At 42.1% G+C, this 17,463-nt stretch overlaps 1 protein-coding gene and 1 long non-coding RNA gene across 7 annotated transcripts; one reads left to right on the top strand and one right to left on the bottom strand.

Moving 5' to 3' along the window:
* Positions 1–8,687: 8,687 nt before the first annotated feature.
* On the bottom strand, positions 8,688–17,241 carry LOC145453466 (uncharacterized). Of its 6 annotated transcripts, none has more exons than XR_013919772.1 (11): positions 17,011–17,241; positions 16,460–16,558; positions 14,843–14,998; positions 14,712–14,785; positions 14,012–14,158; positions 13,516–13,594; positions 12,568–12,682; positions 11,691–11,766; positions 11,086–11,159; positions 9,933–10,342; positions 8,688–8,807 (listed from the first exon to the last, which is right to left on the bottom strand). XR_013919772.1 is itself a non-coding variant. In XM_080331451.1 (11 exons), the coding sequence occupies exons 6-11, from the start codon at positions 14,070–14,072 to the stop codon at positions 10,265–10,267; spliced, it is 483 nt and encodes a 160-aa protein (XP_080187577.1). In that variant the 5' UTR covers positions 14,073–14,158; positions 14,712–14,785; positions 14,843–14,998; positions 15,914–15,975; positions 16,460–16,558; positions 17,011–17,241; the 3' UTR covers positions 9,981–10,264. The 6 variants fall into 6 exon arrangements, 3 of the variants coding, with proteins under 3 accessions (XP_080187579.1, XP_080187577.1, XP_080187578.1); XR_013919774.1 differs by lacking the exon at positions 8,688–8,807 and having other exon boundaries at positions 9,981–10,069; positions 10,144–10,342; XM_080331451.1 differs by lacking the exon at positions 8,688–8,807 and adding an exon at positions 15,914–15,975 and having other exon boundaries at positions 9,981–10,342.
* LOC145453479 (uncharacterized) lies at positions 11,154–13,339 on the top strand. Its single transcript, XR_013919793.1, has 2 exons — positions 11,154–11,560; positions 12,162–13,339. It is a non-coding gene; the product is annotated as an uncharacterized LOC145453479 (long non-coding RNA).
* Positions 17,242–17,463: the final 222 nt, after the last annotated feature.

Here is a 17,463-nt window from a genome sequence, read left to right as displayed (position 1 = left end):
TGGGCCCTGTCGATAATGAAACTCGATATTGGAATATTACTAGAGATTTTGAACGACAATGTACTTGTGATAGGGTGGTTTCGAGAATAATGCCTGATCTGGAAGTGGCCGCACTTGTGAAAAATATAACCTATCGCCGCAATAAAAGTCTCGAGCTGGTTCACACCTGGAACTACTCTCCAGATCGGGATACTCCCCCAAATCACTTGTCCTATTATGCCAAAACATTCTACACAAATGCACCAAATCTACCTATGGGACAAGCACGTTTGTTGACGGTATATAAAGTGACAGTTATTAATATGCTGACCCGATTTGCGACGGTGATATCAGACTGCCGATATTATACTGGCGGGACTAAGGGGTATATACTGGGGAACAAAGGATTCAATCACTGCACTTTGCCCGGAAGAAAGCCATTCACGACACTTTGTATAAATTGTACGTTTACTGGGATGGACCCGGTTGAGAATATTTTCTCTCGCGATTTTGTGATACAGATGATAGACCCAAGCGTCGGAGAATTGTCTGGGGGCGAGCGAGGTACATTTTCTTATAATTTATGGCCAGTCGGCAAAGCCCCACCTATATTGGACGAACACTTAGTCTGGCTGCAGGCCAGAAATGAAACGAGTATGACCGAGGAAAACGTAAATTTCGATGGGCGGTATCAAGACGGAAATTTTGCCCGCAAGGTTAAAATGCGTGGGCGAGAGCTGGCTGGTGGACAGGTAACATTTCCAACACTGCTGTATGATAGTCCCCAATGCCTGAAGAAGAGGCTAAAAGGGTATTGTCACAATCCCGTGGGTGACATTAATACAGCGTTAGCTTTCAAGGGAGTAATTTATGACCTGATCGAAAATATGCCTGTCTTCGCTGATTACAGATACGGTCTAATGAATGCGATATTGCCGCCAGGTGAATCGGGTCCGAGTAAAATATTTCCCAATGGTACAGCGTTATGCTTACAGCCCGAAGATTCGAAGACTTTTCTAATACCAGCTTCACAAGGAGGGCCCGGATCAATGAAAAACAAGGGAATTAAGGATTGGCTCTCTCGTCTTGGAGCTCGTTATTTGAATGAATCAACTAGGCAACTGTCCCAGGCTATGACCCGCATAACCACGACTGGATTGACTATGACTAGGACGGGACGATCGATATCGCCAGAAGAACTTGCGAGTTTAAAACGTGAGCTAGAGCATACACGTCGTTCCATAAAAGCTACGCGCCTTGTTAATGAGGTGAACCTACAGTTTCTAAAGTATATGGCAACCCTAGAGCTAAGAAATGCGGAATTGAATGACCTAAACCTGTTTCATCACAAATGGGTTTATTTGGCTACGATATGTGATGGCATGTTGAATTTTAGACCATATGCTCGGGTGGAGAATAACAGTTCAAGGTCAACGAGCCATAGTGCATTGACAAATACTTCAACGGGTGCGGGTTTATCTTCTATTTTTTCAAGAAATCTGAAAGACTCCACCACTGCCTTGATAATCAGTGGCCTCACTACAGTACATGAATCAAGAGATATTCCGGATACTGAACCAAACGCTTCAACTGAAAGCAATACCGGAACACCGCTAGCAACGAATCGGGGTCCACTTGCCGATCTTGAAGCAACAACCCATCAGGGAATTGTTCCCTTGGACCTACCGGAAGTTAAGGCCAGACTGCCAGCAGTTCCTATTGAAGTATCTTCATTAAATCAAGTGACGATTGGCTCTCGGTCGATCGTCGGTGTCGTAAGTACTCCTGAGCCCAGAACTACGATTGATTTTGTTACAACGACAAGAAGTCGGCCGACAACCGTTTCGAGTAGCACCACAGATGAACCGATTGCAGATATTGCTACCAGCACAGTGACACCGCTAATTTCAACGTGGCACGAATTAACGACTATGCCGGCTTCGCCAGTTACTCAACAAAAAATATCGACTGCTAACGCTGAAACGGATCCGGCAGTATACGATGGATTAACTCGGTCAGTTTTATTCACAGCATTTACGCATGGCATGCATGCGACCGAAAACAAAATGGCCACGCCTGACCCAGTAAGTAAAAACCAGATTATGGAGGCCTTGAGCGTCAGATCTGAACAAGCCGCCGCCAAAGAATCTCAGGTAGGATTAATTTATAGTACGAAGGTACAATTGGGGCCTGCAACGACGATCATGCCGCCGACCCTTCGAACACAAGGAAAACAGGCCGCCACGGCATCTTCCATGGCGTCTCGCTTACTCACTCAAGCGACAGAACCGGTTATAAGTATAACAAGGGTAACGATGGGCGAATTGTATTCTCAAAATACACAAAAAGCCACGCTCACAGTCTCTATAAACAGAACTTCCGCCATAAATTCAACGGCACTAGAACTAACCACGTTCGCGCCAAAAAAAGGTGACGTTACTGCCGAAAGTGGAAATCGCGAGCTGGTATCAGCTGAAAACAGGCAGACCGGGAATGTGACTGATTTTGCTGACAATTGGAATTCCAATCGGCCCACGTTACAAGTAAAAAGTAGCACACTAACTAGTACGAGTACTACCATAGAACGATACACTACGAGACGTATCTATACCCGCGTTGGGGCGAGGGATTTAAGTTATAAACCAAATCGGCGAATTACAACTGGACAACGACGGACTGGGCACAGCATACTAACAGCCACTTCTGCCATGGTACGAAATAATCGCGGACCTATAACTAAATCACAGAGTCACACGAATGATCAAATCACTAGAACTAGATTAATCAATTACAAAGTAACGAGGACGATACAGAAAATCACCAACACCCGACCTCAGGTAAGGCTAAGCATACCATCAGAAATACCAGCAGAAGGCGACTTAACAAGTACGAACGATGAAAAGAGCCGTGCGGGATCATCAACTAATCACCATGGGAAGGCCAAGCTCACAAGCAACCAGAATGAAAGCAACTATACCCATCTGCTGCACGCACTCTGGATAATGGAAAGCGCTTATACGGTGAGAGAAATTAATTTATCTGATTTAGATACCCGAACCAGACACCTCCTAATGGCTATTATGATAAATATTATACTAATACTGGTAATAATAATTTTCTGTACGCATTATTACCGCAAACACAAATTTACAAGATATTCTAGGTCAATTGTACGACGAAATGATAACAGGAAGTTGGCGACAGTGATTTCATTTCGTGTAAGGTCAGGTTCGGAGATGAAAGAGGATTGATTTCGACTTAATGTGTAGCCAGTAATAATAAGGCTCGCGGCCCCAGTCTGCCGGGATTCCCCACAAACTGCTTCCTACGTTAAATAATAGTGTCTGTATATTATTCTACGAGTGTGGGCACGTACAGGGCAGCACGACGAGAGTGAAACTTAGGCGTATGTTAGTCAAAACGAAAAGAATTGCATTATCGACGTTTGCGATTCGGTAAACCCTAGCGTCACCAGTGGTAAAATCATGATTGTTGTTGGTCACAAGGGTCGGTCATTCGCACCTGGCTGATATTTCTTGTTTTTTTATTCCGTGACCGCCGATTGTAGTGTGGTGCGCCACTAGGTTTTTTTCTAAAAGACATCGCTTACGCGGGTCACATGTCGACAAATAGCTTGGAGAAACCTCCAACGCATAGGCGGGGGTTCTGGAGTCGACCCCGGTCGGACTTGAGCCCTCAGCCCGTTGGTGTTGCGGCCGTGGATCACAACCACTGCGTAATCGCGTCACGGAGTCGAGAACGTTGTAATTATGACATTGTTTGTAATTGTGAACGACATTTCTGCAGCAGTTCATTTCGCGCCGTAGATCAGACAGTCGATGTGTATATAGGTGTGATAACTGCGTTGTCGTTTGTGGACGTCGCCGTGTCGGCTATTTTCCTAGATCAGTTAACGTATGGTGTAATCCAAAATTTCGAACTGGGTATATTGAATTCGCGAGGTGATATATAGGTCGCCTGAACGAAAATAACCTAAATTGGGAGTTTTGAAAGGGGCTGCTCTAATCGTGTTAAAAAAGGTTAAAATTCTCCATATAATCGTGTCACGTCAAGATTCCGCTATCTGCGAAATTATAGGTAGCGGCTTTTACGATGCCTAATGCATTTGTACTCCGGCGTGGTGTCTACAATTATTTTTGACAAACTATGCCGGGTGCAACAACAATTTTATCTAGACATCTAAAAATCTTATTTTGTCGTGCCGGGTGTGAATTTACAATAATAAATCACATTTTTGCGATGCGTGTGGAATGTCAGTTTGCGGGGTCCCGTAAAATGGGGCCTACTTGAAAATGCATTGGATTTCCCTATTATTGATACTGCGACCCGCGGCGCCATAACAATTAGGAAAATGGCCCGCGAGCACATTTAAGTTTGAGACCTCTGATATAGGGCATGGACCTCTAGCATACGGCCCGCGAGAGTGCTTATATTCAAGTGCCATATGCCCATTAAAATAAGCAAAATTATGTTTGGTGCAGAACCAATATTATTTGGTTGTTTTGAGAAGTGGTTCTTTTTCCCTGCCAAGCGTACATAACAAAATGGTAGGTTAACCCGCAAACACGTTCGAGTTTGAAACCTCTAAAATGGGGAAGCTGTAGCTAGTATGAACTTTTTTGGTCCAACTCGCTCGCGACTGACGTCTACTATGAATAATTGATAAAAAAAAAAACGTGCACTGTGGCACCGCGAGGATCGTTAAATTCCTAGTAAAACTGCACGGGTTGATAATTGAGGATTTTATTGATCGCAAGCGAACTAGGGATTCTCTAGGTACTATTGGGTCGTTGCTAACAGGCTCACGGAAAATGTCACAAACCCCGGATGTCCTAATAAAAAAAAAACATCAGTAACCGTGGTAGGCCGCAGAATAACCTCGGATTTTGTTCCGGGAATAGGTTAATCTGGGTTCAACGCGTTGACAGCCCCAAGGATCAGACACTAAATTTTTTACACGCCTTCGCACATTGCGAAAACCAAGTGGAACATTAATCAAAATTAAAAACCTTTTTCCGCTCCTTGCGTAGCAGGCTAACATTTCTTGCTGTTCGTGAGGTTAACGAGAATCATCGTCCGGTGTACGACTTTGCGTTTGTGCTCGCAGAAACATCTACAACGGTAAAACCAAGGGGCCAATTAGTTAAATCATTCTGGCGGAGGCGTTCGGCATAGAGATGGGCAGATCAATTGCATTGGGCCTCGGTCCATGAAAATTGACCGTCATAAAGGGTTGGGCAGAAAAGGTTGCATGATTTTTTGTCATAATAATAACCATTTGCGGCGGAAAAATAAAAGACGGTTGGCCTTATCTGTCGACTCATATTCTGGGAATTGAACTAAAATTGCAACTATTTGTTAGAATTATAGCCCGAAATCACGCAAGCCAAAGTTGTGTGTCGATGATCTTTTGTTTCCTGTAATTTTTTACTACTGGATATCACTATGGATGGTTTGTGGACGTTTCGCTCGCAGTATCGATTGTGACGATCGTCGTGCTGCAAGATAGTGTTGGCTAATTCCCGGTTGTGCATTGGATTGAGGGTAGCCTTGTATTTGTCGCTTGCTATCAGCAGAACGCCCTGAATAATTGATGAATGTACTCTTCACAGTAATGGTCGAAATTTTCTTTATATAAGCCCTACACTTATATAGCCTACTCACGCTGATTACGGAGTATGTTCCCCAAAATTCCTGGAGGCTTTTAAATTCTACAATTTCCAGCCTATAGGATAGTTTTTTGTACAATTAATAGCTAAATGTAGTACGTTTACATGAATTAGGGAGTGACTGTGGTTTGTGCACAAGTTCGGGTGGCACCATACCGTGGTATTCTGCGCTTTAAAAACCTTTTTTAGTATGTGAGTTGGTATGCATGCATTAAACGACTCACCGGCGCCCTATAACACGAGTCCTTGGTGCATGAGATGGTTTTCTGGGGAGAGATTCCACCAATGGAATGAGCTTTGAATTTCCAGAAGCTTGTGGAGCCCTGACGCAGCGACACCTGAAAAGGATCCACAGACTGATTTGAACCTAACCGCGCTTAGCAAGTTTAAGCTAAATCCACAAAAAAAGAACTAGATGTTGAGCTACACCTAATGACATCTATTCGATATGAATATGGCAACTTCACTCTATTCCAGGGATCTCAGGAACGTGGCCCGCAAGCATATTTTGTGGCCCGCATGGGCACTTTGAAGTGTTCGACAATATTTGGCAACGGCGAGTCCATCACTACCTTTTCAAATTGAAATTCTTTCGAAATATATGGTCCTATCTAATATTGTGGCACCTTAAATGCAGGACATAATGACGAGAATCCCAGTAGGCCTAAGCCATCGTGGGTGTGCAGGTTTTATTTTAACGATGAAGTGTGCGGTTGGAGTGAGAATCTTGGAGAATTATCAGGATCTTACGCTAGACCAGAATTCTCCAACTTCTTATCTTCGTCTCAGCACACCTTTTGGATGGAGCCTTGTTCAAAACTCGTACACCCTTGACCACATAAGAAACCACCATGGTTCCAAAGTCTATCCAGTTCGGTCGGGTTACTGCATTGGCAACATTTTGATCATATATATACCCACATGGCAGATGGCTGAGTCCCAGCGGGGGACCCTCAGTCTTCGTGCCATCTGGAGCCAAAATGACATGGTGACTTGCCATATGGTAAAATGCACTCGAATAACCCATGTGGTGTGCGATAGAAAAAAGGTTGAGAAACAAAACGTTCTCGCAGGCTTGTTATGCAGTAAAATCGCGGGGGTAATCATCCACAAAATATTGGGATAGGAACTATTGGAGTCTATGTCCAGCCTCAATTATATATATAAAGCCGAGTATTGGGGTTTTACATTTTACTGTCCAATGGACGTGTTCTCAGGAATCAATAAGACAATGTTGGTGCACGGGCAGGATATACAATAGTTAAACGCCTATTTTCTTATTTATTATTGAACGGTGTCGCGGTTTAAAATAGAAAAAACCATTCATGCTCGGCGGAGGCCGCAGCGTTTCTGAACCTCTCCCTCTTGGGTTTCTTAATGCGACCAGTCTCTAACTAACCCTCAAATTCGACAGTGTGATCGGCAAATGGCCTAAAGGATGGAATTGTTCCCGTCCTTAGTGTGTGAATGATCCAGGCCCGAGGTTTCAGTTCTTCCTGCATCAGTATTTGTAGTTTTGTTGGCATGACCGGTATTACTGTGTGGATTATGGTCAATAGCGGAGTACTTCTAATATTCCGGAGTACTCAAGTAGTTCCTCTACTTCAAGTGCTTACTTAGGTGAACCTGAATTTCGCTACTACCTTGCTTTTCGCTATTTTCAGCTTGTCAGGTAGATGTAGTTCAATCTCCCAATCGGCAGGATAGCCCGGAAGATTTCGGAGCATCTCATAAGAGTTGAGGAAAGCCGAAAATTTTCGTCGCGCATCGCGCGTGGTGAATGCGGAATTGCCAGTATGATATTACCGGTTAATATTTGGATTATTGGAGTACGTCTACTCGTACTTGAGTAGATGTGTTCGTCGCTAGTTCTATTTCTGCTAGATTGGCCTTCTTGACTGAGTTGACCGCCTATGATAATAATCGATATAATAAGACGCACAGTAATTATAAGGACTAATCCACTCGATTACGGAAATGTACCACTACTTGAATTGACAACCATCCTTACAATAAAAAAAAATGTTACGATACCAACCGGAAGGTTTGAACTGAACTATATGGGAATGGTGAATGATTTTTTACTCCAAGGCAGCTCAAACCTCGCCAAAAGCGTTACCATTATTTTGGTGCGCGGACGGCTCAGTCTTGTCGCGTTAACGAACATGCTTCGAAGTAAAATAATTTCTTGCTTGATTAATGCAGTTTTTGATATCAGACATACGACAATCCTCGGTTTCCGTTAGTGTATTGCTGGACAGACGCCGTATTCTGAGCAGATGTTGCAGCCCGAGCGGATGCCGTTGTTCCCATGCTCTACTCCCAAAGGAACAAAATCATCGGCATCTGTTAGGTGAATTGTCACTTGCAGCATCGAGAATGGGGGGTGTACGTCAAGAGCTAAATGTGATTTTTACACACCATGGTATATGGGACATCCGGTTGGGTGACCACGCTAATACAGTAGAAGCCCTATAGCGTAATGGTGGGCTAACTAGAAGATTTTCGGACAGCTTTCTGCCTGTCTGGTAATCGCGCCATTAAAGGTTTCCGTTCACTTCTTACTTGCCGTCCGACGGTCGGCGAGCATGTCCATTGTCCGCGTTCAAGTCGAAATACGGGCAACTGAATGCAGTCCGTGCCCAATATTGCAGGACCACGACTGACCTATTCAATCAATCTCGCTCCCCATGACATATATATATAGTCGCTTTTTGTCCTGTACTATCTTATTTACCCTAATTCAGTGTGCATTGTCTAGGCCGAGGTGGGAGTCTGATTCCCGAACCACTTCGACATACTCCTGTCCTACAAACCGATCACGTTTTCATGATGCATCGGACTTAGAGAGTTGTTGTTTGGGGGCAGGAAAAGGCGTGCAGTGACTACTTTCTCTGGACACCACTCTTATTTCTACTTGAGTAAAGGGCCCGACGTTACTTCTACTCCAGTAGCGACTGTGACTTTACCACGAAAGACCTTGGAGACTTGTAAACTGACCTCCAATAAATAACACAATGCCGAAAGAAATTATCATTACAAGAAATTCAGCAGGCATTGCTAAAGAGACACCTTTGATGACGTCACATTCTACGTGCTGCTCCCCGTGAAACATGCGACAAAGTCCCGACAATAAATCTGTTAAAACAACAGGAATTACGTGTCTGATATGATAACTAATTCCATTGCCCGACGGTAGTTGGAAACTGTGTGCGGCAAACAATATTGACAAGGTGTGTTGGTTCTACTTTCACGTGACCTGTTGTTGCATGCAAACGGGGACCTCTGGCATACTATGCAGGGTGGGAGCAATGGGCTTAGTTGGCAGGGGTGCTTCGCGACTCAAATGGTGGAAATTGCTTTAAAAGGAATGTTTGGAGACGGAATTATTGGCGTTTGGTGTAAAAAATCAAAACAAAACTCATTACATGGCTCAGTTTAATGTCTAAATTACATTAAAACCGCTAAAAGCCTTTTAGGGGAGCTTTTTGATGCCAGTGAGTGATTGAAAATTCAGATGCGTCCTAAGATTAATGTGGATAATGTGTTGAGAGTTTTTTTCAGATGACAGGTATGATTGAAAATTCAAATGAGGCCTAGGACTAATGTGAATGTGTTGTGATTTTTTTTTACTCGTGACAGATTCCCATTAATGGCCGTTGGTAAAACATCCATTACCAGTAAATTATTCATAGGAAATCCAAAATTAAAATTAGAAAGCCTTGCCTTTAAAAAATAAAAAGGGAATAATTGATTTAACATCTACTTTGAAAAACCTCTATATAAGACCACCGACTGTGGCGTTGTCACAACAGTACGCTGGAGTATCTACGAGGGCAGGATGAAAGATAGCTATACGGGCTTACTTATGGTGTTAGGGCGAAGCTATGCCCGAAGTTAGAATGGCATTCTGAACACTAAACATTAAGTTTATATTGCTGACGGGGGGCCTTTGTTGTATTTAAGACATGCTATTATTGGGGCTGGGCACCATGATTCAGGTACTCGAGACTGATTATATTTAACAGTACATTTTACTGTGACATTACAATGAGTGATGTTCAAACGCTCGTTCGACTTGAACATAATGCATGATTCTGAATTAAATCCCACAGGTTTTCAATTTTGCCCAGCCTTAGCTAGTGGATATTAGTGGGGATAACAATAAATAAATAGGATAGCTGGTATCTGAATCATACAATAGGGGCGGCCTAGCTAAGTAATAGGTGGGGCCATGCATGATAGGAACCATACTCCACATACCTTATCTGTGGTTTGGAGGGAACGCCACTCTCTGTAATATTGAAGACGTTCACGATCAATTGGGTTTTGTTTCCACGCCACGTACGAAGAAATACTGGCGTTTGACACAACAAAATGTTCCTCGAAGTTATCCAGGACTAAAATAACAGGGAGAAGGTGCCCATTCACATCGCTCGGGTTTGTGAGATCGGCAAATGTATTCAAGGTTCACCATTCCCGTCTTGTGAGGCCTGGAATCAGCGAGAGTGCGCAATAGCCCTAATGATGGGTTGATGATTCTTCGCTAGGTTCCTGGTGCTCCAGATTTTTTCAGCATTGAAATCGTGAGTGCGTTACAGAATTCCCGGATTGAGGCCACGCCTATCTGGCGGTGTTGGGTCAGCAGGAGGCTCTGTCCAGTTCTGAGATATCTAGTAAAGAGCGCATGGTTGGGAACAGACTTGGATAACTGGGTAATTCTAGTGGTCTAATTTCACTGAATTAGAGTAAAATGCAAGTGATCTAATTCTGATCTAATTTATTATTTTGCTGAAAATGCTTTGCCTGCAGCACTTTTGCGCCAAGTCAACAAGAATGTCCCTCTTGCATAAGGAAATCTGTTGCCAACTGCTACCGCATTACTTTAACGTTACGTCGTCCGTGCGATCAGGGTGGTAATTGTGAATAATAACCATATGTTAGTACAACGCCGAAGCCGTTTCGGGTTTTCTGCTAGTGTGGAATAAAATAGTAAGGCATGCGAACAGGTGAGTGCAAAGCAATCACAGCTAGGTGTCCGGACGTTAACCAATCTCATGCTCATGGGAATACACAGTAGTTTGAAATCAATCAAGCTTGGTATTTACTGTATTTAATTTCAAATTCCAAGTTCTGCGAATTCGGTAGTTCTGATTTTGATCTAATCTGGTAAAAACTGCGATGCCCTAATTCTAATTCTAACCTAATCTGAAAAGATGAAAATTTTCTGGTTGGCCAGGCCTGGTTGAGAATTCAGTGATGCTCTTACGGTTGAACTGCTGGCCTAATCCGCACGTAAATAATAACACATTAAAAATTAATATCAGAATGAAAGTTACCTAGGGGGAGTGCCATAGTAAATAACTTCTAATGAATTTCGTAGGTGTAAAAAAGTTTATTTACCTAGCTACTTTACCTGTGTTTTTTTTGGTAATGCCTGTGCGTTGGACAGGAAGCGTCTTTCTGAGTCTGGTGGATCTGGGGCCGTGTCTGAAAACGTAGTATAGGTCAAACAGGGATAGTACAGCATGCATGTATAGGCTATTGGACAGTTTGATTATCTTGATGTCAGCGACATCTGGGTAAATGGATCTTGGCCTTCTGGCTTCTCAACTAAGAAAACTTCAAATCCAAGTTAAGGCCAAAATTTTTACCTGTGGGGAAAGTGTCCCGGTGCCGGGAAGGCTAAGTTGATTGGCATAATGTTTACATTTCAAAAAAAAAAAAAAAAGGCAGCCAAAAATTGTGGCTTCTATGATTTGTTTATAGACACACTGAAGGTTGGAATGTTCTGGTCATCCTGCAAGTGAAGGGATTCAGAGGCCTGAGAATTGTAGGTATTTCCCAGTAATTAGGGTTGCACATGGTACCACATGCATCTATGATGGTAAGTTTATCGGAATCATACCATTCGTTTAAGTATATGAACTACTCGGTAGGGCATGTTGATTTGATTTGGGAGCACAATTTATCCAAACTAGAAATGTAACCTATAACAAAAAAAGTCAGAGCTGGTGATACCTCTCTGGATGGCAGGTTCGGAAGGAGAGCTGAAGTACCGTATGGGAGGGGCAACCTCGAATGGAAGCTTGAGGTCCTGTAAAAAAACAATACCTGGTTAACAGGAAACAGGGTGTCCTAAAGAACTCCCTCAGGGGGTATGGTCGATGAATTTGTCACAATTGGGGATGTTTTCGAGGGAATTAGTTCATTAGTCGCTAATTGTTCATTATAGGTATAAGTTAAAAAATAACTATCACGCGACTAAGTTTTGTGATTCTGAATCAAGTGTACCTTTTGAGTCTGTCTACTCTACTTTATTGGGATAACACTTCTGTACTAACATCTGAGGTCAACAGTGAAAGCCAAACATAATTGCAATAACAGTCCTTAATATGTTTTTTTTTGCTGTATCACTGGCGATCTGTATTAATACCATAGATGCTGCATCACTTACCCTTGTGGGCTAGAATTATGAGAGTGCCTAAACAGAATGTGGGCTAATTCGGTTGATTGAGTTGTGGTCGCGCTGTGTAACTTACTCTCTGATGGTGAGTTCAAGTGTATACAGCGGTTTACTCCCGTACGAGTACAAAATGGTTTCTAATTGCCCGACACTATTAAAAGAAAGCCTTTTCTGATTTTCTTTCTCACGTACTGTTGGGGTATGAGGCATGAGTATTAATCTGTGTGTTGTTAAATTAAGGTACTATAATTGAATATTACATCATAATATAATGGAAAATACTGAAACCACTATTACGGCATCTGCCCTGGATCAAATCATTTATGGACAATGGCAAGTGGAGGTCGAACGAATTGAGGCGAGCCATGAATCATTCTATAAAGTGGCAAAGGCCGATGACCCAGAGAGCCTACAACATCAGACTGAACTTACCGAATCCGACAAGGACGAGCTCAAGGTAGATGTGGAGTCCTTATTGGAAGAAATTTTTGGTTCCATCCAGAAATCTTGATTGAGCAGCCTGGAGAGTTCGAACGTGACGATCCCACTGAAAGCGATAGTACAATCAGCGATTTAGAAGACTCAGACTCAGCCAGTTATGGCTCGGCCTGTGATTCAGACTCTGACTGGGACGGGGAATCGAACCTGTCACAACCAATAGTTATTAGCTCTGATGAGGAATTCGAAGGCACAGAGTCGGGCCCAGACAATTGGGACCTGGACTCGAACCTATCCCAACCAATAGTTATTAGTGACTCTGATGAAGAGTCCGGCATGAACTCTGAAATATTTAGCGAAACTGAAAATGAATTTGAAGGGGTATTGTCTGCAAATTCGGACAGTAACTCTAGTTGGTCATACAGTGATTCAGAATGGCAACCTACAGAGAATGGCCAGTCAATGGACTTGGATTGGTAAACCAGGTTGCCAATTGATAAAGTTTTCGTCCACTTAGAATTACTAGTGGCCTTATAAAAAATAATAAAAAATTTTGTCATGTGTAAACCTACCTCAGAAGGCCTGATTCATATGGTGACTAAAACAAATGCCATTTGCCTATATTGTAAGGACGGCTTGTCGTGTTTTTGTATGTCTGTGTTATGTAATTGTTCCAACTGCTAAGTTTCTGGTTGTCGCCTTGTGAATCCCACTATTGAAGCCGTGGTGTTAGCACTGTTTGTATTTGAAATATACTGATCTACCTCATTTTGACAGCTTTTGGTCACTTTTTCAGCTGCAAGTACCAGTGGATGGATGAGATTCCAGTAGTGGGTTTTCCTTACAGTTTGGGATGTTACCACTAAGATACAATAGTTATAATCAAGCGCAACTGTCTGAGTTGGAAATGTAATTTTTATATGATCGTAGCTTGCGACTTACATGTCGTATGACCACATCTTTCCCACATCAAGGCTAGTTCGAGAGTAGGTGTAGATCGGGGCCGAGGTCTTGCCAACGCCTGAATGATAAATTACATGCGGTGTTTTAGGATGACAGGGATAGGTAAATAGACACCAGCTGGTCTGCTTTGGGCACAGAGCATAGAAGGTTGTGGTTGCCCACAATGGTAACGATCTATAAAACTAGAACTGATTTCGGAAATAACACCCAAGGAGATTCAACAACAAAGCAATTTCTAATCTTTCTGGATAGATGTTATAGTGTTGGCATAATATTAGCTATGGCATTACGTCATTTTAGTTAAAAATCGCACAAGTGTTGTATAAGGTAGCCATCGATAATTTCTTGAACGATTGAAACTGCAACGTTTTCTGTTAAATTTTTTTTGGAATTAGTCTAATGACGCAGCTCTCAATCTCAAGAGTGGTCACTACCAAATAGTTAAGCCACTGGAAATTTTTAGGTTTGAATTTACCTGAATTCCTTTCTGCCAGTCCAGTAGACATCATAAGGATTCTGCGCAATCCAGGCAACATCTCTGCAACAGCGATCTATACTGATATCTCACACTTGGTGAACTTTGTCCAGTATAACCACTTGGCGATTCCGTCCCTTTGAAAACCTGCAAAGTCACGTAGTTATATTCCGTTAAGTATTGATTAAGTACTGAGACAGGTTAAATTTACGCTGAAACTGAGTCAGGATTGATTGATTGCTTCTAATCAGTACTGGGCTCTAATATTTCAAGTATGGAAACTGACTCAAATTCCAAACATGGTTTCATTATACCATTAGATAATGCATTCAGAACAAGGAGTAGCTTATAGAGACATTTTGTACCGTCAATAACATCACTAACCATGACCTAATTAGCATGAAGTTTCGAAAATTAAGTCTACTCCATGTTTGACTGCCGCTGAAATTCAAACTTCCGGAAGTGTTGAACCTTTTTCTGTGCCTATATGCCAGTAGATGAAAGAGCAGTAGGCGGGATTCACTGTATCTACAAATGTTAGGTCACAAGCGAAAAAGACAATATGCTTACTGTTGGATGAACAACATTATTAGTATGGCGGTAATTGCAGGCCAACTAGTGATGATTTTGCTGCCGTTATGTCCCTACCTATTCAAAAAGGGTGACCAGTTATAAAGATTTGTTTGAGTTACAGGATTACCTCGGTTCGGCATGAGATGTATGTATAGTCAGAAGGCCATCACTATCATCATAAGCTGCCCCAACTAGCCTTTCCTAAAAAGTAAAAGCATTGTTTTGTACAAGCATAGGGAGAGCTATTTCCAAACTTACCAGGAGTACAAAAAGATTTTTTTTTAAGGCACTGGATTGTAGATGGATAGATGAAACACTCCGGTAGTCTCCTTCCAAGTCTGACTCTTAGTTGTCAAAGGGGGGCCACCTGTTCACCCTTCGTCAAGGGGTTCTGTACTGCGGCCAGGTGAACGTCTGAACGAAAGGCTTACATGAGTTGTGGAATGTATGTGCATATATATATATATATATGCATACAAGAATATCAATATACGTATAACACCAGTTCACTGATGCCACTAATCATGGAAAACTCCACTTATCCTAATTTACAATGACAATAGGGGTGATTAACTGGCCTCCATGAAAAGATAGATGAAGTATTGGCATGGGGTTTCGGTCATAACATTGGACAACTTTCACTAACAGTCTCAGACGTGGCTGGCAGCCGTTTATACAGGCGCAATGGCTGTGGCATTCAATAAATGAACACATATTTCAGCAGCCAAAAGCGGTAGCCTATCATTCGGCGGTTGACTTGGTGTCAGTTGAGAGGAACTTTGCAATGCGCAACAGTTGCCTGATGAATGATGTGACATACTTTGTGTTCCAATTCGAACATTTGAATACTGGTGGCTTTGGGGGCCAACATTCGCACCTATTTCGAAATCGCAACTGGCAAGATTCGGGTTTTATTATAAAAACCACGGTACGAAACTCTACAATATATCACCTGTCAGTCTGAGCCCTTACACAACAACAACTGGACCGAGTAGTTTATATCCTAGATCACCTAGGTAAATTACATTGTTATTGTGCGAAAGGTGGTTATAATTTTTGGATATTTTCATTAATTAAAGCTGTATAATGCTATGTCACTTTGCAATAGTTTAAAAATGCACCTTGCAACTTCAAGCAAGAACACTGCTAGGTAATTACGAATCGAAGTAGGCAACTATGTATGTCTGGGTGATAATGTCCACATCATTGGGACGTCAAATAGGAATTGCTTGAATGGTATACCAAACCAATATGAAACTCACCGGGTATCAACCACGGGATGATGCTTAAATAGTTAACCAACTAAAAACCGTGATGATTATTATTTACCTGAATCCCTGTTTTCCAAGCAAGTAGATTTTCATGGATTGACTTTGCTGGGGTTGATATCTCTAAAGAAACAACATAATCAGACCAAAAAAAGGGTTGTATTCAAGGATTGCCAGCATCCAGATTTAGTGTCTAACCCAGTATAGGATGGTAGCTTGTACTAGCCAGCACATATTTTGGTCGGACAGGTGAGACTGGTTTTGATAAGTCCTGTCTCCAAGTATGACCCTGGGTTTCTCAGGTTGGCTATACTTTTTCAAGACAACCCACAGGCTATTATGACTAAAATCTCATGTTTTCACTGTAGGGGCTAGGTTTGAAGCTTTTAAGTTGACTAAAAATAACCATTTTTGTTGTGCTAATGTAGAGTCATCTTTCCAAAAAATTTTGTAAAAAATCTAATATCTCCTGTACCAAAGCAGATTCGGTTGGACTAGGGTGAATACTGAGTCTAGGGACCCTAGAAGTGACCCCTGAAGGTTCTGTCGGATTTTTTTTTTGACGGAGTTATTGGTAGTGTCGCCGACTCAACAATAACTTGCCTACCATGAAGTCTGGCGTAGTCCAACTCGGTCACTATTCGGTGGGGTAACATATTCCAATAGGCACGTTGACGGCCTCTACTCTATAAAATGCAGCAGACAGCTAAAAAAAGAGAAGAAGGTGTTAAAAAGTTTCCACTCAACAGCTACCTTTCTGAACCCTATGGAATCTCGGTCCGTTTCTTTCTGCGAAGAATAATGAAATAACTAAACAGAGAATCTTGTGTGGTGTTGTCACCATATTCCACTCTAGATTCTGAAATAGCATGCTGTAGTCTATTACTAATTAGACTACCTCGTTAGTCGTTAACCATATTCGAAAGGGTTAGTATAATTTATGGGCAAAACAGTTTAATGGCGGAAAAACGTTGCCTGCGAAGGACAGGCTCCATATTTTTGAGGGGGAGAGAGTGTTAGTATTTGTGGGCCTACATAGATAATGGAGAGAAAGACAGCTATTGGCGATACATAGTATACACTACATTGTAGTTGGTTTACTAGCTGGAGAGGGGAATTCACCATCAATAACCCTAAAGAAAGCTTAGAGCCCCTTACTTGCTGTATATGATATTCCACCCCTCCGTTTATCTCCACTGATACTCTGTGCACTATGACTTTACCTTGAAGGTTTAATCTAAAGGTTAGAATTGGTAATTTTGCTAGATTCGAATTTATTCTAGTTATGTGAGATAGACAATCAACTGGATTCAATCGTAGGAAAGCATTATAACTCTGAAATTAATACCACGGAATATCTCAATAAGATTGTGACCTTGTCGAGGACTCTCGACCGAACGGTGATGCTATAAAGTATAACATGCACTAACGGACAGATCAGAATAAAAATTTGTGAACAATGGAACAATCGTTTTTGAAATGGTATGTTTATTCAGTACTTTGTTTGTCTCCAAGTATAATTGCACAGACATCGTGTCACTACCCTAAGTAATAATGGGAAACAATGTGAATCGCATATTGCCTCTCCCCGATGCAGCTTTGACACGAGTC

This window comes from Botryllus schlosseri, chromosome 13 (genome assembly GCF_051294905.1).
Source record: "Botryllus schlosseri isolate E-star chromosome 13, Bs_hap1, whole genome shotgun sequence".
Lineage (NCBI taxonomy): Eukaryota > Metazoa > Chordata > Ascidiacea > Stolidobranchia > Styelidae > Botryllus > Botryllus schlosseri.
Note: the sequence above shows the minus strand (reverse complement) of the source record. Positions and strands in the feature narration are given on the sequence as shown.